Source organism: Candida tropicalis (assembly GCF_000006335.3).
Source record: "Candida tropicalis MYA-3404 genomic scaffold supercont3.3, whole genome shotgun sequence".
NCBI classification, from domain to species: domain Eukaryota; kingdom Fungi; phylum Ascomycota; class Pichiomycetes; order Serinales; family Debaryomycetaceae; genus Candida; species Candida tropicalis.
In genome coordinates, this window is record NW_003020055.1 from 668,048 (window position 1) to 687,514 (window position 19,467).

General features: G+C 33.6%; 10 protein-coding genes across 10 annotated transcripts; 4 read left to right on the plus strand and 6 right to left on the minus strand. All coding sequences in view use genetic code 12, as the record gives it.

Annotated features, from left to right (window-relative positions):
• Positions 1-864: 864 nt before the first annotated feature.
• Positions 865-3,042, plus strand: PXP2 (Pxp2p; the record flags this gene model as incomplete). The annotated part of the gene is made up of 1 exon (XM_002548031.1): positions 865-3,042. One exon carries the CDS (start codon positions 865-867, stop codon positions 3,040-3,042), a length of 2,178 nt encoding a protein of 725 aa, XP_002548077.1.
• A 126-nt stretch (positions 3,043-3,168) lies between these two features.
• On the minus strand, positions 3,169-3,762 carry CTRG_02375 (uncharacterized protein; the record flags this gene model as incomplete). The annotated part of the gene is made up of 1 exon (XM_002548032.1): positions 3,169-3,762. One exon carries the CDS (start codon positions 3,760-3,762, stop codon positions 3,169-3,171), a length of 594 nt encoding a protein of 197 aa, XP_002548078.1.
• Positions 3,763-4,021: 259 nt separating this feature from the next.
• On the minus strand, positions 4,022-4,597 carry CTRG_02376 (uncharacterized protein; the record flags this gene model as incomplete). The annotated part of the gene is made up of 1 exon (XM_002548033.1): positions 4,022-4,597. One exon carries the CDS (start codon positions 4,595-4,597, stop codon positions 4,022-4,024), a length of 576 nt encoding a protein of 191 aa, XP_002548079.1.
• A 452-nt stretch (positions 4,598-5,049) lies between these two features.
• Positions 5,050-7,179, minus strand: POX1-3 (acyl-CoA oxidase; the record flags this gene model as incomplete). The annotated part of the gene is made up of 1 exon (XM_002548034.1): positions 5,050-7,179. One exon carries the CDS (start codon positions 7,177-7,179, stop codon positions 5,050-5,052), a length of 2,130 nt encoding a protein of 709 aa, XP_002548080.1.
• A 1,962-nt stretch (positions 7,180-9,141) lies between these two features.
• Positions 9,142-9,675, minus strand: CTRG_02378 (uncharacterized protein; the record flags this gene model as incomplete). The annotated part of the gene is made up of 1 exon (XM_002548035.1): positions 9,142-9,675. The coding sequence occupies one exon, from the start codon at positions 9,673-9,675 to the stop codon at positions 9,142-9,144; it is 534 nt and encodes a 177-aa protein (XP_002548081.1).
• Positions 9,676-13,017: 3,342 nt separating this feature from the next.
• On the minus strand, positions 13,018-13,407 carry TOM6 (Tom6p; the record flags this gene model as incomplete). The annotated part of the gene is made up of 1 exon (XM_002548037.1): positions 13,018-13,407. The coding sequence occupies one exon, from the start codon at positions 13,405-13,407 to the stop codon at positions 13,018-13,020; it is 390 nt and encodes a 129-aa protein (XP_002548083.1).
• Positions 13,058-13,417, plus strand: CTRG_02380 (uncharacterized protein; the record flags this gene model as incomplete). The annotated part of the gene is made up of 1 exon (XM_002548036.1): positions 13,058-13,417. One exon carries the CDS (start codon positions 13,058-13,060, stop codon positions 13,415-13,417), a length of 360 nt encoding a protein of 119 aa, XP_002548082.1.
• A 30-nt stretch (positions 13,418-13,447) lies between these two features.
• On the plus strand, positions 13,448-14,692 carry RNA1 (GTPase-activating protein; the record flags this gene model as incomplete). Its single annotated transcript, XM_002548038.1, has 1 exon — positions 13,448-14,692. The coding sequence occupies one exon, from the start codon at positions 13,448-13,450 to the stop codon at positions 14,690-14,692; it is 1,245 nt and encodes a 414-aa protein (XP_002548084.1).
• A 218-nt stretch (positions 14,693-14,910) lies between these two features.
• RAD50 (MRX complex DNA-binding subunit) lies at positions 14,911-18,834 on the plus strand (the record flags this gene model as incomplete). Its single annotated transcript, XM_002548039.1, has 1 exon — positions 14,911-18,834. One exon carries the CDS (start codon positions 14,911-14,913, stop codon positions 18,832-18,834), a length of 3,924 nt encoding a protein of 1,307 aa, XP_002548085.1.
• A 44-nt stretch (positions 18,835-18,878) lies between these two features.
• CTRG_02383 (uncharacterized protein) lies at positions 18,879-19,448 on the minus strand (the record flags this gene model as incomplete). Its single annotated transcript, XM_002548040.1, has 1 exon — positions 18,879-19,448. The coding sequence occupies one exon, from the start codon at positions 19,446-19,448 to the stop codon at positions 18,879-18,881; it is 570 nt and encodes a 189-aa protein (XP_002548086.1).
• Between the last annotated feature and the right edge of the window lie 19 nt (positions 19,449-19,467).

Here is a 19,467-nt window from a genome sequence, read left to right on the forward strand (position 1 = left end):
ACTTAAACCAGGTTTCAAAAAACGGCAAACTGCCCATTTCATACTCTTAAGCATGACTTATATATGTAGAAAAGAACACATGATTTGCTATACGATTTGTTTTTGACAGTATTATGTGTATCCACAAGTTATAATCATCCTGTGATTCGTCAACCTGTAATAACAACCCTTTTTGACAGATAATCTTATAAAATACAGTGCCAAAGAATTGAAAAAGGAAAAATGAAAAAAAATCGAATGATTTTTAAAGGATTCATATTTCACAACTGACAATATTTCCTAAAAGTCAGTAGTTTTTTCTAATGTCCTTTTCTGGGGTACACAGATTTGATTTTCCATGGTTATTGTGATGTCAGTTTGTCTTCTGAATTTTACCCCACAAAAAAAAAATGCGATACTCTAAATTTTCCTGTGGGAAAGTAAACAGTAATTTGGCTGTGAAATCTTCAAGTAAAATATCCAAAAGCACTACTATTTGGTATTACACAAGATTATCAAGACGAGTGAGAAGATCTTGGGAGTAATCTTTAATCATTCTAACGACTAGTCTATCTTTTACGTGTCAAAAATTTCAGTTTATTACCCTCAAAGGTGGGGATGAAAAAGCAACCCCAAGGGAGCGAGGAAGGAGAGGAAAAAAAAAGGAGTCGTCTGAAGAATTGAATTTTGGCATGCACGAACTTTAATCACAAAAGTAAAGAATCAAGGTGGGGGGGAGGTTTCTGTGAATTATTTATAAATCTCCAGGTTTTTGCCTTTTTTTTAATCTTTTTTTTTTTTCAATTCCATTTTGAAAGATCCTATTTATATTTGTTCAATTAACCATACATCGTTAATTTATCAATAGAATTATTTTTTACAACCATGGCTATGCTTACTAAGTCCAAGAGTGATGGTCTTGATCATCCAGAAAAGAAAGACCCAGATACTAACCCAAAAGTCGTTGCTAATGTTATTTCATCAAGAGAACCTCCTCAACCAGCCAAAGATGTTGCTGAAGAAAGAAACCGTACTGATTGGGATTTGAAGGAAATGCACGAGTTTTTGGAAGGAGATGAAGCAAAATCTGAGCAAATTTTACGTTTATACCAATCTATTGAACGTGATCCAATCTTACAAACTAGACCAGAACAATTTGATAACACCCAGAAACAAGAGAGAGAAATGGTTGCCAATAGAATCAATCAAATGTCTAAATACTTGGAAACTGAACCATATGGAAAATTCAGAAGAAGATTACAATTAATGACTGTCATTGATCCATCTTTAGGTATTAGAATGTTGGTTAACATTGGTTTATTCTTAAATTGTGTCAGAGGTAATGGTACTCAAAAACAATTTGACTTCTGGTCTAAGAAAAAAGAAGCCGGTATTGTTAAACAACTTTATGGTTGTTTTGGTATGACTGAATTGGGTCATGGTTCCAACGTTGCTGGTTGTGAAACAACTGCCACTTTTGATGAAGAAACTGATGAATTCATCATTGATACTCCACACATTGGAGCTACTAAATGGTGGATTGGTGGTGCAGCTCATTCTGCCACCCACACTGTCTGTTATGCCAGATTAATTGTCAAAGACATCGATTATGGTGTCAAGACATTTATTGTCCCATTGAGAGATTCAGGACACAATTTATTACCAGGTGTTGCTATTGGTGACATCGGTGCAAAGATGGGTAGACAAGGTGTTGACAATGGTTGGATTCAATTTACCGAAGTTAGAATTCCAAGATTCTTTATGTTGCAAAGATGGTGTAAAGTTGACCGTCAAGGTAATGTTACTTTGCCACCATTAGAACAATTGTCCTACATTTCACTTTTGGAAGGTAGAGTTGGTATGGCTACTGATTCATACAGAATTGGAGCTAGATACACCACTATTGCCTTGAGATACGCTGTTGGTAGAAGACAATTTGCCAAGAAGGAAGGTGAACCAGAAACAAAGTTGATTGATTACACATTGCACCAAAGAAGATTGTTACCATATTTGGCTTTGACTTACGCTGCAGCCGTTGGTACTGACAGATTGGAACGTCAACACGAAGAATTGTTATCTAACTTGGATATTGCATTGGCCAAGAAGGACAAGTTATTGTTGAAGAATACCATTACTGGTACCAAATCCATGTTTGTTGATTCTGGTTCATTGAAATCTACGTTGACTTGGTTAGCTGCTGATTTGATCAACGAAACAAGACAAGCTTGTGGTGGTCATGGTTACTCGGCTTATAATGGTTTTGGTAAGACCTATGATGATTGGGTTGTTCAATGTACTTGGGAAGGTGACAACAATGTTTTGGCTATGTCTGCTGGTAAGACTATTATTAAGACTGTTCAACAAGTTTTGAACGGTAAGCCATTGCAAGATTCAACTTTGGAATTCCTTAATGATGCTCCAGAATTATCCAAAGCTAAGAAAGCTGTTATTAGAATCAAGGACCACGTAGATGATGTTGACCGTGTTTTGAAAGCTATTGCTGGTTTGATTTCAAAATTGTCCAAAGATTTGATTCCAGTTTCTTATCAATCTTGGGACTCTATTGCTCCACAAAGAGTCATCTTGTCTAAATTGAGATGTCACTACTATTTGTTGGAAACTTTTAGTGAAAGATTGAACGATAGAATAAAAGCTAAATCACCAGCTAGACCTCATTTAGAAAACATTATCAAATTGTATTACGTTACAAACATTTTAGGCCCATTCATTGATGAATTCTTGAGATTTGGTGTTATTTCCCCACAAGTTGCTAAGTACATCACATTGGAATACCCACAAAAATTATGTGCTAATGTTCGACCATATGTCATTGGTTTGACTGATTCATTCCAGCAACCAGATAACTTTATCAACTCATTAATTGGTAAGTATGATGGTAACATTTACACCAACTATTTGGAATCAGTTAAAGATGTCAACAGTCCATTCAACTACAAAGCACCATACTCGGAAGCTTTGGAAGCCATGTTGGCCCGTTCTTCAATTGAAGAAAGAGAAAGATTCGAAAGAAGTAAAGAGGCTGCTAATATTTTATCTAAATAGATACTTCTCTACAATGTTTAACTTTTCTTGTTATGAATGTGAATATATACATAAGATCATTTATTCATTTCTTAGACGAGTGCCATGTAGTACACGCACACGCACAGAAAGGGTATTCTACTCATACTATAGCATATTTCTGAAACCAATGATGTAATAATTTAAACAACTGATAAACCATATTAAAAGCACCCATACAAATCTCTCTGTCAAAGTTTTATTATTCAAAAATGGATAAGCAAATCCTGTAATTCCATCATTATTAACAGACACAATTCTTTCAATATAACACCAATAAACCACAATTACAGCAGCCGTAAGTAACCATGATTTTTTTGCTCTTATTCTATCTTGACTATCAAAAACTAATAGATATAAATATGGCCAAAAATGAATAGCTAAATCAATTGACCAATCTCTATGAACTTGAGATTTTGGATTTAAAAAATGTGGTAAAATGAAATGTAAAGTCCAATAACATACAGTTACTGTGAATTCTAAATTTGAGACAATATTATATTGAGTTCTTAAATAAGGACTAGTTGGAGTAAGAATAGATTGTAAAATATAAAGAATAGTTAGCGATAATGAAATATTTGTAAGGAATTGAAAATGACCACCTTTAATTAAATGTGGAGGAAGTTCATGTTGAAAACATTGATAAAGACCATAACAACAAATGACTAATGATAGGATACTAATCAAACCCTGTCTTGCCATTGGTAGCAGTATCACACCTCCTTAAGAAGAAGACGTATTAATGTAAATTGAATATAACCGGAGAAAGCAACTGGAGATATTTCCCTTTTTTTTTGTTTTCATGTTTTTTTTTTCTCTCTCTTTTTTTTTTCCTACTTTGTTTTTGTGGTGGTGGTGTTCTAAAGCCGACTAGGGTGAAATTTTTGCGGGTTTATTTAGTACTTGTAGAAAAAGAAAGTAATTTTTATATATTTCATATAATACTTCATCACTATATATTCTAAAACATATTTCTTAATGATAAAACAAAATAATTGAAACAAGCAATGGATGCAAATACAGAAATACATCCAAATCTTTGAATTCTGTTCAATCCTTTCATGAATGGATAAGGAAATCCACTTACCCCATCATGAATATGTTTACCACATTCCCATTCAATATAAACCCAATAAAGGAATACAAAAGTTAACGTTGAAATCCAAGAAGTTTTCAAATCAATTGTTGGTTGATTATCAATAATTAAATAAATATAAGGGAAAGCATGTACTTGTAAATCTAAAAACAAATCTCTATCAACATCGGCTTCTGCAACCATAGATGAAAAAAATAATGCCATTGTCCAATAACTTACAATAACATTGAATTCTAAATTGCATGCTAAATTATAAAACCATGGAGAAATATGGAAAAACGTGGAAATCAAATAAATCACCGTGGTTAATAATGAACAATTGGTAATGAATTGTAAATGACCGGCTTTAACTATATGTGGGGGTAATTTTGTAGCCAAAGATCGAGCTAATCCAGACCCTAACAATATCAAATTACCAATTCTGAAAAGTGTTATAAACATCGCAATATACTAAAAACAGTGAATACTAGATATACAAAGAGAAAGTGAAAATACAAATGAATTGCTAGACTCTGGTATCTTTATATATGCTTCTTTTACCGGTGAAATAATGACCGACCAAGAGATTTTTTTTTGAGTTGTTTGTGGGTCACGTTATGTCGGCACATATTGCTGCGAATAACGTAACCATTACTAAAGATCAACAACTTTTCAACACCCGTCTTTGTTACACAATTAAATATAAATAATGGATTGCTTTCATTAAAAACTTTACATAAGGAAATATGTACTATAAATAATAAGAAAAAAAAAAACCACTTACCTGCAATAAAAATTAAACAAATCAAGGACCATTCTTATCAAAAGAACGGAATCCACTTATATTCTATTTCATATATCTTTTTTTTTTTATTTCTTCCCTTTGAACTTTATGTATTGAATCTCATAACCACTTATTTGGACAAAATAGCAGCAGTTTCATCAGATTTTTCAAATCTTTCTCTTTCATCCAAGGATGGTCTGTTCAACATACCTTCCAAAGCAGCAGAGTATGGAGCTTTGGTCTTGGATGGTGGATTTAATGTTTTAACCAAGTCAAAGTAGTTTTCGTAAACGTCACCATCATATCTACCAATAGCAGAGTTAACAAACATATCAGATTGTTGGAAGGAATCAGTATAAGCAACAACGTTTGGTCTGACTTCGGCACATAATTTTGGAATTTGAACAGACGCCAATGAACTAATAGCAGCAGGAGATGCAACATTGAATGTCAAGAAAACACCAGCAAATCTATCCAAGACAATAGTGGCAGCATATAATTTAGCAAGTGTACGCAAGTATGGGACCAAGTCTTTTTGATCAAATTCATTAATTCTTCTGGTGTATTCAGTTAACAAGTAGTGGTGAGCTTTCAATTTAGAAATTTGAACCAATTCAGCACCAACATAGTCAAAGGATTCCTTTCTGACAATAGAAGCAGCTTCTTGAGATAATCTAATAATGGCAACTTCAATAGCCTTAATGACCTTTTCGACATCATCCAAATCGGCAACATTATTCAAAACAACTTTAGAAGCATTAGAACCAGTGTATTCTTTCAATTGGTTCAAGAAGGAAGTAGAACCTCTAACTGGTTTACCTGAATCTTCAATACTGATGACTTGTCTAACAATTGGTTTACCAACACTCATAGCCAAAACATTGTTGTCACCTTCCCAAGTACATTGAACAACCCAATCGTTGTAGGCTTTACCAAAACCATTGTATGAGGAGTAACCGTGACCACCACATGCTTGTCTACATTGATCAATAGCTTCGGCACCCAACCAAGTAGCAGTAGATTTCAATGAACCAGAATCAACAAACAAGGATTTCATGTCATCGATGGATTTAAAGATAGCCTTTTCGTCATTCTTTTCAACAGCTTCGTCCAATTGAGCTAAAGTACTGTCGATGGTTTGTTCAATCTTGTAAGCACCAGCAGAGATAACATAGGCGGCAGCCAAGTATGGGAACAATCTCTTTTGGTGCAATGGATAGTCAATCAATTGAGTTTCCAAAGCGTTTGGATCCTTTTGGTCAACATTATCTCCTTTGAATTGTCTTCTACCAATGGCATATCTCAATGCAATGGTGGACATTCTGGCCAACATTCTGTAAGAGTCCAAAACCATCATGACTCTACCGCCCAATAAAGCAGAGTAGGACAATTGTTCCAATGGAGGCAAGATAACTTCACCGTCGGCAGAAACTTTACAGAATTTTTGCAACATGAAAAATCTTGGGATTCTGACGTTGGAGAATTGAATCCAACCATTATCGATACCATCCCTACCCATCTTGGCACCAATATCACCAACAGAAATACCAGGCATGAGGTCATGGTTGGAATCTCTCAATGGGACAACAAAAGTTTTAACACCATAGTCTTCACCATCAACAATCAATCTAGCGTAAACAGAACAATGAGTGGCAGAGTGTGCAGCACCACCAATCCACCATTTAGTAGCACCAATGTGTGGGGTGTTGATAACAAATTCATCAGTTTCTTTATCAAAGGTAGCAGTGGTTTCCAAACCAGCAACGTTGGAACCATGGGCCAATTCGGTCATACCGAAACAACCATAGAGACCCTTGATATTGGCGGTTTCTTTGTCACCAGCCCAGTATTTCAATTGAGCGGCAGTACCATTACCTCTGATACAAGAAAGGAACAAACCGAGATTGACACCAACTCTGGTACCGACTTGTGGGTCGAAAACACCAATCAAGGATAATCTTTTGTTGAAAGTATCAATGGATTCTTGTTCTCTATATCTTGAGATTCTGTTAATCTTAACGGCAGTCAATTCTCTTTGTTGCTCTTTAGTCAAATCATAGTAGGAACCATCGGTGAACAAGATTGGGTCTCTTTCCATTTGTTGTGCCAAAGACTTCATCAATTCACTTCTTTCGACGGAACCTTCCAAGAAGTAATTCATAACTTGAGGATCAAACTTGGAGTTGGCTCTTTCAGTTTGGATGGAGTTTCTTGGGTCTGGACCTTGTGATACGCTCACGTTTTTCTTTGTAAAAGTCATTATGTCGTTAATATGAATATGTGGATATCAAAGAATACAATTGATTGATGGTATAGTATTCAATAATAATAATAAAAATAAAATATAAATAAATATAACAAAAAAAAAAAATCAGAATTAGAAAAATTTGGAAATGAAATCTGGGGGATTACTTGATTTTATATAACTATTTTTTCTTAAAAAAGTCACAGGAGGGGGAAAAAATAAAAATAAGAGGCAAGTGTTCTTAATTTCTGTCAGAGTGAGGAAAAAAAATTTTTTTTCTCCTACTTTATTTTTGTGTGCAAAAATTCACAAGTTATTGTAAGGTTATCGCGGGGGGGGGGGCACCTTCTTTATGTAATTCCCAGACAAAAGTTTCTGTCTTACTCCACAAATCATAGAATAACCGTGCGTAATCATCGTATCGAATGATTTTTCAACTCTCTTGTAACAGTAGTAGTTAACTAGGTCGTTATGTGTACTGTTAAGTGTGAATGTTTGAGATTACTATTGCTTGAGCAAAAAATTATCTACTTCGATAAAAGAAAAATTGTGTGGAGTTTCCGTTTTGATTTTTTTGCCTTCCAGTGGTTGAAAAAATAGTTAGATACCGAATGGAAAAATCTGTTGCAAAAAATGGTCAATACTAACTCCGTAGAATAAGAAACCTTGTCGGAAACCTACTGCACAGTAGATCAAAGGTGGGCGGGGGGTAGGAAATAGATTAAATAGAAGTAGAACAAATTAATCCATGATGGAGTTTTTTTTCTTTCGTTTTTCCTCTGGTTCTCACATATATTTTTTCTTGTTACCGAGGTAACTCAGTTCACATGAATGATCTCGAATTTACCGAGGACTAAAGTCTTTTTTTTTTGTTCGCGCTATTCGGTACATTGTATAGACACGTGAGCAAAACAATTAGACACTTGTTACACTATCTTCAATTTCAACGATACCGCTAGATTTGCCTACCAAGGTTTCTTATAAAGTAGATTATAATTGGCTGACAAAGCAACATCTGTCTGGTATTGATAACTATTTCTACCCAAACAGATCATATGCAGAACAAGTTTGGATATTTGGATAAATATCAGATGCCACATTGAAAACCCACAAGCGAAACATTGCATGATAATTGATAGTGAAATGACCCTGGTAAAACTTTTTCTAAATTGTGGCCTGATTTCAGTTGAATATTTATCCTTTTTTAATTCTCTCCCCTATTATACCCTGTAATACCGTTAAGTTTCAAGATAATCTAATAAATTTTGGTGCTTTTGTTTTCTTCCTTCTCTTTTCATTTAAACTTTTACCCCACATTTTTTGCTACCAACGCGGGAGTCCAAACAAGTACGTCAGATCATAGAGTCATAAAAGTGGACTGTTTTTTTCGAAACTGATATTTTTTTTTGCAGCCAGTTATTTATTGATTCATCTTTAGATAATAATGTCATTTCTACTTCTGTTGCTCATTATGCGCAGATGATTTTACGTAATCAAATTTATGTTGCCTTTTTTCCCCTCCTTTTTTTTTAGCGGAATTGCAGCAGTCGTGTAAAAAGTCCACTTTTTAACTGTGAAAAAATCATTTTAGACCCTTGTAATTACAGATTGATCCTTTTTGTAGTATTTATAAATGGAAAATATTCATGTGTCTCAACAATATTATTGCAACATCTCAATCTTTAACAACAAATTATTAGTAATACAGTATATATTTCAAGGTTTTGGAAAACTATATGCACTTTTTTTTATCTATAAGTTCGAATTACCAATACAAGAATTTACAGTAGTTGAAATAACATTATTGATCGACACTGTGAGACATAACTCACCTGCAATCACAAGTAGCTAAATTTTAAAATTTAAAACAGGTACATCTAAATTAAAATGTTGATCTGCGTTCGATGTTTTGTGTATTATTTTTTGAATTTCTAGTAGCAGCCAATTAGTAAATTTTTCAAATCTTACTTTTTTACTCTATAACTCGTCGTCGGTGTCTTCGAAGGAGAAATCACTTTCTTCTTCAAGTTGCATACTTTGTATTCGTCGAGTTCTATTGTCATTTTCTCGTTTCATTAATTGATACAAAATATGTGCATTATACTTGAACCGTTTCGTAAAAATATAACCTGACAACTCTAGTAGAAACCCTAAATTTAGATGTAAGTTACTATATTCAGCCATTTCCAGAATAGCTCGAACACGATTCAATAAATTTACCTGCTTTTCTTGGGGTAGATCATGATATGATTGGTTGAAATTAGGAATTCGTAGCAACTCTCGAATTAATTTGATTCTTATTTCCGGTTGAATATTTAGTAGCTTTGTTATGAGTAAGAAACGTTTAGCAGATTTATAGTATTCTCTATCCATTGTTAGTTTATTATTGACAATTTCTTGACACTTAAATGCAAAGTTTCTAATGGATACGGAATTTTCAGCCAAGTTTTGTAGATTATGATAGTCATAAGTTATTTGGTCCCAGGTTTCTTCATAAAGTGGTCTTTGCATTTGCTTTCTATTGAAAGAAATCCCAAATAGTTTCTTGGTAGACAGAATTGTTGATAGCACTTTGGATACGATGTTGAAATTGATACTAATTAGAAAGAAGGTGAACAACTTGAGACTAAACTTTCTTGAGTAATAATATGATGTACCGGATGTGAAGTGTGAGTAGAACAAGTCAGACGTTCCTCTAATATATCATTACAATTTAATAGATATGTGATATTTGTAAAGATTATTGAAAAGATTTGAAACCAGTTTTTTATGCAAACAAATCCTTGCAAAGTTTTGTGAAAAAAAAAGAATAATAATAAATAAACAAGCCAGGAGGATATTCCTTTTCTTAATATAATGAAATAAAAATAACTAGGAAAGGAGGGAAATCAAAATGAAACTTTTGCTGGATAATCATCGTTTTTAATAGGTTCATCAATGATACAGTGATTTGATTTCCTTAAATACATTTTTTTTTTCCTAAAAAGACTTTTTGAAACGTTAGCATCAAATATCGGTAAAATGAAGATTAAATTTGAATTTCAATTTTGTGATGACTTCAATAAAAAAAGAAACCCTTTCTTTTCTACATTTGTGACTAAACCCAAGACGCAAAAGCTCACATGAATGGTATGTATTCTCTTTGATTTGGATAACTTTTACTCTTTCAATTTGTATTTAAAACTTCGATCGAGGATTGCATTCACATTCAGAGTGGATTCTATTTATTGATTTACTGTCGAGCATGAGAAGATCATATTCTGCATTTGTAAGATATAAATATACGTTCTAGAACTGGCCATTTAAGTTTGATAGTAGATCACCTGTGGAGCTAATTAATCAAAAAAAAAATCCAAGTGCAACAAAAATTCACTAAAGTATAAAGCAAAAATATCGATACTGTGATGCAATATAAACCCGAGTACACATGAAAATTTTACTCTGATGTTGTCGGAAAAACAGCCCAGTTATGTGCCCTAATGACTCGAATAGTATAATATACATGTGCTTACGTACTAGTAAGTCAACTGTTAGTATCGTAGAGCTCTAACATATGAACTGAACCATTCGTTATCTTGTTTCTAAATCTGAACTATCTTCTAATCAAAAGTAAAATACAATAAAGAAAATTAAAGAACAGAAAAAAAAAGTGAACTGTAAAAATTAAGAGGAGAAAATTACCCTTTGTTGCATGCCCGCTATTAAGAACACAAAATCATTTAATTTTTAAAATTGCCAGTTAAAACCACTTCACCAGCGCGTGAATAATCGATTTCTTTGATGAATACTTGATATGAAACATGTAGTATCACCAGGAAATCTGCTGTTTAAAAAAAGGGGGTATACTTGATTACTTGTTAATAAGATACATTAGATCATTATTAATGCAATTTAGAGGATCAATTGGTGCACTGTAATTATTAAGGCAATCCCACACATGTGTCCTGATGATCTCAGATGTATAAATTATAGTGTATAAACTACCAAGGGTTTTTTACTTATTTCTTAACTCGACCATTAGGAATTATATATGCAAGGTTTAAAATTGTCATAATTTCTATTTTCCGTCTTTTTCCTCTTGTTATTTTCAATTTGAAGAAATGGACATCACGGACTATTAGAAATATCACAAAACATTCTTGAATTGTATACCAGAATGAAAGGGTGCTCATATGCGTGGTGAAATATTTTCAACTCATTCCCATTTCTACTTCGCGAAACAAGGAAACAGATACTCTTCGACGTCCATTCTTTAAAAGGTTTTACTTTCCACAATGTTTGCATGAGATTAATATCTTTCAGAAGAATGATTGCTTGATACTGGTAAGTCTTTCTACAGAGTTGAAGTGCGGTTGTCATGCCGATGATGTAAGGAACATCAAAATGGGCGTGGTGATTGCAGGATGGCAAGATACTGCTTAAATGAAAGGTTGAAAAAAGAAAAGGGAAAAATACCTGAGAGAATCTAAGAAAATATCAGTCAAAGGAATAAATTTAAAAATAGTAAATAAAATAAGAGAAGGGAATCAATAACCCCCTCTTTTTTGCTTCTCAAGTGAAAAAGTATAATCTTTCTCTACCCCCTTTCAATTTTGTGTAAAATTCGTATAGGTTAGTTTGAAGTTGCTTTTTGAATAAACTAATTGAATTTAAGCAATCCCAGAGATTGTTATCTGTTTTGTAAAGTCAGAATATGATCAAAAAAAAAAATGAAAAATGAAAAACAAAGAAAAAATACAAAAATAAAGGATACAAAACCTAAACAAACAAACAAGGAATAAGTATTGTAAAAATCATGAATAAAGACTTACTTCATATGCAAGGTTCGTAGATGCAAAATTTAAGATTTATTTTCACGGAGTCTAGAGCTAAACTTAGAATATAATGAACATCTGAGATCAGTTCGTAACTCAGGATCGATCATCAAAACGGTCAGTTTAAACCCATATATGCTTGAATACCTGATTTTGGTCTTCATGTATTTCCGATTCTCCAAATGATATTCTACCGATATTAATAATGTATATGTAACTGTAAACCTATAAAAGGGCTCTAGGACATTAGAGTCATTGCATTAATAAAGCACTGTGAGCAATATTTGGCAAAAAAAATTGACCAATTCTTGAAACAACAGGAAGAAATATATACCCCCCAATGAGTACTTTGCAACTAATTCAAATCACCAAGCACCATAATAAATGATTAGAAATAAAAAAATCGCCAATAAAAAGTTATTCTTATTCATCCCTTATTAAAGACAACATGTACAAGTTCGTAGTTTGAAACTTAATAGAACCAGTTGTCATTTCAATGGAATACTGAAAACCAGCTCATGCTATAGATATACTATCGGAATGGATAATGCATTCTAGGGGGGAAATTTTAACTCACAGAAGACACATAGACGACCACTCCCCATCCATTGGTCGTGTTCTTATTTAGTAATAAAGTTGAAGTACAGTACATTATCACGCCATCTGTTGCTTTCTTACATAGCGGTTAGTGTTTTGTAAAGAATAACTTGTACTGCTCCACAGGAATTTATCAAGAGCTGCTTCCATTGCAACTTCACATTTCCACATGTAACTCCTGCTTAATACATTCTTTTGTTTTATGAAATCTGTTCCTGCTCCCTATTGTACGGGCCGGAAATACTTAGCAAAGCACAAGTTTATTCCAAACATCCGTGTTCTCATTGGTTTTCACGTTAAAATAAATGAATAAATTTATATTTCTTGACAGATATACATATATATACAAGCTCATATGGATTCATTAATCCAAAACATTAATAATAACTATACTTCTTGATTAACCTAACCTCGATTTTATCGTGGGCTTGTTTTACAAAACTTATAATTGTGGGACCAACATATCCATCAATGGAGATTGAATGAACAAAACACCGAGTCCAAATAAGACAGCTTGGGTACCAACGATAAAAGCTGGAGACTTTTTAATTTGTTCAAAAGTTGATGGCTCTTCTTTAGCTCCTTGTGGTGGGAATCTTCCTGACATGTTTATTGATATGGTTTGGGTGTTTGCGATACTGTTCAAAGCTAAGAGCTCTCTTTTCGTTGAAAATTTTTCGTGCGATTCGTTTGCTTTCTTTACTTTCAATTTTTTATTCTCTTTTTTTTTTTTTTTTTTTTTTGGCAAATCTCCACGACAATCACTAAGAGAAGAAGAACAGCAGAAAAGGAAGAAAGAAAAAAAAAAAATAGGATCAGATCTCTTTTCCATTATATTCTAATAAAGACCATTATTCAAATCCCAATAAATCATGGCTTCCGTTGATGTTGAATTAGGAGTTACTCCAGAAACCACATACTCTATTGCTGGAAAGCAGTTGAAATTTAACTCCGAAGAGGATATTGCCCCTTATATTAAGGAATTGACTGAGAAGAAGCATGTCACCAAAATTGACTTCTCAGGTAACACTATTGGTATTGAAGCATCAAAAGCTTTAAGTGAAGCATTATTGAAACACAAAGATACTATTGTTGAAATCAACTTTTCTGATTTATATACTGGTAGATTAAATACCGAAATTCCACAATCATTAGAATACTTGTTACCAGCTTTGTTAAAGTTGCCAAACTTGAAATTAATCAACTTGAGTGATAATGCATTTGGTTTGCAAACCATTGATCCAATCGAAGCTTACTTGGCCAAGGCTATCTCAATAGAACATTTGATTTTGTCAAATAACGGTATGGGACCATTTGCTGGCTCAAGAATCGGTGGTTCTTTGTTTAAATTAGCTCAAGCTAAAAATAGTGCTGGAAAACCATCTTTGAAAACATTCATCTGTGGAAGAAATAGATTAGAAAATGGGTCAGTGAATTATTTATCTATTGGTTTAAGAAACCACAAAGATTTGGAAATCGTGAGATTGTATCAAAATGGTATCAGACCAGCCGGTATTTCTAAATTGGTTTCCAAAGGTTTATCAAGAAACAAGAATTTGAAAGTTCTTGACTTGCAAGACAATACCATCACCACTAGAGGGGCCGTTCATATTGCTGAATCCTTATCCAACTGGCCGGAGTTGGTTGAATTGAATCTTAATGATTCATTGTTGAAAAACAAAGGGTCTTTGAAATTAGTTGAAGCTTTCCACACCGGTGATGAAAAGTCCAAATTGCTTACTTTGAAATTACAGTATAATGAATTGGAAACTGACAGTTTGAGAGTTTTAGCTGATGCCATTGCAAGCAAGTTGCCAAACTTGAAATTCTTGGAATTAAACGGTAACAGATTTGAAGAAGATTCAGAACATATTGATAAAATTAACGAAGTATTTGAAACCAGAGGATTTGGTGAACTTGACGAATTGGACGAATTGGAAGAACTTGATAGTGATGAAGAAGAAGACGAAGAAGATGAAGAAGGTAATGAAGATACTTTGGAAGAAGACCTCGACTTAGATGAATTGGAAGAAGAATTGGCTGGTGTTTCATTGGAATCCAAAGACTCCAAAGTTGACGATATCGCTGACGAATTATCTAAAACCCACATTAAATAGATTATAATAAATTCGAGTTTATAATATATAGAAACTTTAATTACACAAACCCTGGAGTTTTTTTTTTTATTTTTTTTTTTTTTTTTCTCGTTTGATGAGAAGTACGTAACTTTGAGTTTTCTCATTTTTAAAGGCAGAACGAAACGCGTATGGGAATGAATTATTCACATTTTCTTTGCTAATATCAATTAAACCATCGACCTACTTATAAAGGGACAATGTCCAGTATATATAAACTATCCATTAAGGGGATAAGAGCTTTTGAGCAGGAAACAGATGAGACAATTCAGTTTGGGTTTCCATTAACCTTAATCTGTGGTCAGAATGGATGTGGGAAAACAACTATTATTGAGTGTTTAAAATATGCAACTACGGGTAGTTTACCTCCAAATTCTAAAGGTGGTGCATTTGTCCACGATCCTACATTAGATTCACGTTCAGTTACTAATGGTCAGATTAAATTGGCTTACAAGAACATAAATGGAAAATCTATGATTACCACAAGATCCGTACAAGCAAATCTGAAATCCACCAAGAGTGCTTCTGGGGCCACTGTCACGTTTAAGACTTTAGAAGGACAGCTTGCTATGATTGAAGGAGGAGAGAAAATTAGTATTTCGTCAAAGAATTCAGAATTAGATACTCAGATTCCTATTTATTTGGGGGCATCACCGGCAATCTTGGAAAATGTTATTTTCTGTCATCAAGACGACAGTTTATGGCCATTGAGTGAGCCATCTGCATTGAAGAAAAAGTTTGATGACATATTTGAAGCATCCAAGTTCACCAAAGTTTTAGATAATTTAAAAATTATCAAGAAAGATATGACTACTGATATCAAATTGATTGAGCAAAGTGTGAACCATTTGAAGATCGACAAGGATAGAGCTAAAAAGGTTCAAGATAGATTAACAGAATTGACAGAATCGGCTGACACATATACTGAAGAAATTGCTGATCTTAATATTCAAATTGAAAGAAAAGAAAAGGAAGCGGAAGATTTATTTGCAACCAACCAAGAGTTTCAGAAGACATTAAGTGATTACGAGAATTTGTTGATTAAGAAACAGACATTGGAAGAACAAATTGAAAGAACCAAAAGATCTATTGAAATTCTTCCTGATTCTGACCAAGAACTTATGAATAAACAAGAGAATTTTGCTGCCATCACGGAAGAAAAGAGCCGTACAATTGAAGATTTGCAAACCAAGAGTTCAAGAATGAATGAAAAATTGAAAGACAGAACCAAAAACTACAACGACTTGATAAGATTGGATGGTTCTTTAAAGGGTAAGAAAGTGGAATATGAACAAAACTTAGAAGAAATCAGTCAGATAATGAATGATTATGGTGATTCATTGGGAGTTAGCCTCTCGGAAGATACTCAGAGCAACATAACCAAATTTAAAGGTGAATTGGAAAAGGCGCATAAAGCAATACTTTCCGAACAAAAGAGGTTATTAACTGATAACAAACGCATAGAGGCAGAAAAACAGTCGGAGTTACAAGATGTGTTGAATGCAATTTCTAGAGAAGAGCAACATTTTGAATACGCTACAAATGATATGGAAACTAACAACCAGAAGCTTTTGGTTTTAAGGAGGAAGGTTGATGCTGGAAGTAACGATGAAACTGAATTAATTGAAAAGCGAATTGAACTAGATCTGACAAATAAACAACTTCAAGAGAAGCGAGACTTGAATGAAGTAAAGGAATTTGATAATAAGATTATGGAAACCAATTCCGAGATTTCAAAATTGGAATTTTCGTTGGACGAGTTAGCCAAGAAAGTTTCCACAAGTAATAAACAATCTGAACTTAGGTCCAAGGTGACATTTTTGGAGGACTCGGTGAAGTCAAAAAATGCTGAAATTTCCAGGATCATATCTGTTATCACCGATAACTATCAAGAGGTTGTTGGGTCAAAGTTAGATATAGATGTTGGTGATTCGTTGTTAAACCAAAAGATTTCTCATTTGCAAATAAAACATGAAGACCAACAAAAGAAGGTGATGTCATTAGAATCTGAATTAGAGATCAACAAAAAGACACTTGAATCAATTCTTAAGAATGCAAAAGATAACAGTGCTAAGCTTGAATCGTTGAAAGCAGCTATTACTACTGTGATTGAGGAAGACGAGATTGACGAATATGAAAGTATTGTTCAGGAATTGGAAGAAAATTACCGAGACGTTCTGGAAGATGTCAATACTGCGGAAGTTACTAAGGATTTCAAGGGATCTGCAATTCAAATGGCAGAAAAGAGTAAATGTTGCTTATTATGTAAACGTTTGTTTGAAGAAGGTGGTCTTGATGTATTCATTAAAGATTTAAAGCAAAGTGTGGATGAAAGCAAGATCCAAGAGATTAAATCAAGGGCAGTTGAAATAAAGAACGACCTTGATTCAGTAAAGTCTGTCAACTTGAAGATCTTAAATTACAGAGAATGTCTTGCAAATGTGTCTGAACTTGAATCGAAGATCAAAGACTTACGTAGCAATTCCTATTCCATTGATAAAGAACTAACTGAAGCAACCAAAGATATGAAAGCTACTAAAGATTTGCTTGATGCTGCATTGCTGTTAAAGAAACCATTGTCAGATGCTACTAGAATCAACTTGGAAGTTCAAGATATAGATATACAAATTGACGAATTGAATGAAGATTTGACAGGATTCGGCTCAAATGTCGCATCAGTTGGTGAATTACAAAAGCAACAACAAGACACAAATATTAAGCTCAAGGATATGAGACAAAACTTGAATGAGTGGACTGAGAGTAAATATAAAGTTCAAAGGGAAGTACAAAGATTAGAGAATAGAGTGAAAGATATCAAATTACAAATAAGCAATTTAGAAAGATCACTTGCTGATGTAACCAACATCAAAGATAATATTAATGAAACTGAAAAAGTGATTGCAAAATTGGAAGATCGATTAAAAGAAATTAAGGATTCTTTGGAGAAATTGAGATCAGATAAAGAAACAAAGGAAAGAGCTTTGAAAAAAGCACAGGATGAAATTCAAGAATCAGAAGAACGAATCCAAAAGAAAGTACAAGATATTCAAGACTTGTATTCTTCATTTTCTTCACTCAACGAATCGATTTCTTACTATCAAGCACACATTGCTAAGAAATTAGAAGAAAACACGAGCAAGATGCAGCAAGTATCACATGAATGTGAATCTTTAACATTGAAGATTGAAGAATATACGGGTTCAATTAAGTCATTAGAGAAGGAAGTGATGGATGCTTCAAGAGTTGAACATAATATTCTTGCCAATATAGACTACCGCGGACAGCTCAGTAGATTAGACGAAGCGGAGTTGCAACTTAATTCGATGGACATTGAGAATGCACAAACTCGAAAAGATGAGTACCAAGAGAAGTCGAGACAATTGAGAGAGGCTATATCTTCTTTGACTGCAGATCATGCTGGTAAAATTGGAGAAGTTAAACAGATCAAAGATCAGATATCGGGATTGAAGAAAGAGTTAGAAACAGAGTATAAGAATGTGAATCAGAATTATCATGAGGAATGGATAAAACTTCAAACAAACTTGTTGGTCTCCAATGACCTTCAAAACTATTCAAAGGCTTTGGATAATGCTATTATGAAGTATCATAGTATCAAAATGGAAGAGATCAATAGAATATTAACTGAGCTTTGGTCGCAGACTTATCGAGGATCGGATATTGCAACAATTGCTATTAAAAGTGATGTAAATTTACAAGCAAAGGGTAATAGATCATACAATTATCGAGTAGTCATGATAAAGGATACTAGTGAGTTGGATATGAGAGGTAGATGTTCTGCAGGGCAAAAAGTGTTGGCCAGTATTTTGATCAGATTGGCATTGGCTGAATGTTTTGGTGCCAATTGTGGTATGATTGCATTAGATGAACCGACCACGAATTTGGATGCAGAGAATTCAGAAGCACTAGCAGCCGCTTTGACTAAAATTATTGAGTACAGAAAAGCGCAAGCAAATTTCCAATTGATTGTTATTACTCACGACCAGAAGTTTTTAACTCATATGCAAGCTGATAGATTCACAGATCATTTCTACCGAATTCAAAGAGATGAAACTAGCAAGTCACGTATCTATAGTTTACCTATCAATAGGATTCAAGATGATTAGTTCATTTAATGGATCATTTGCTTGTATTAGAACTATTTTTTAGACTAATTATTTAATTTTGCCTGTTTCAGGGAAAAGTTATCACGAACTCGAAGTTGTTGTTGATTATCAGGGACTTCGGATTTTAATTCTGTGATTATTTTCTCTTTATGTTGCCATAAATGCTCTAGATATTTTTCTAATTTTTTCCTTTGTGCTGGTATTCTTGATACTGGTCGAATTTTGACATAAATTACAACTGTAATTGGTTCTGAACTTGCAAATATATCTAACAACTTTGGTGGGATATAGTTTTTTGTACCACTGTTGGTATCTGTCTGACGGTAATATACAATAGTGACATCATACAAATTCAAATAAGGATGTGACTCAAACTGTTGTAATGCAGTAATAATATTGTAAAAAGCAGAATATCTGGGATATAGCAAATGGCTGAACTTGGGCAAGTAGTACTTTTCACTAATTTGTTTTTGTAATGCTGATCCTGTTGAAGACCAGATATTTACTTCTGGAAATAGTACTACCCATTCGCAAAACTTACTTCTTATTAACCTTGAGAATACAAATGATAGTGATTTCTCTTCCAATTCCCAGTTCTCGTCACATTTTAACATGTGAAGCAAAATCTTTAAC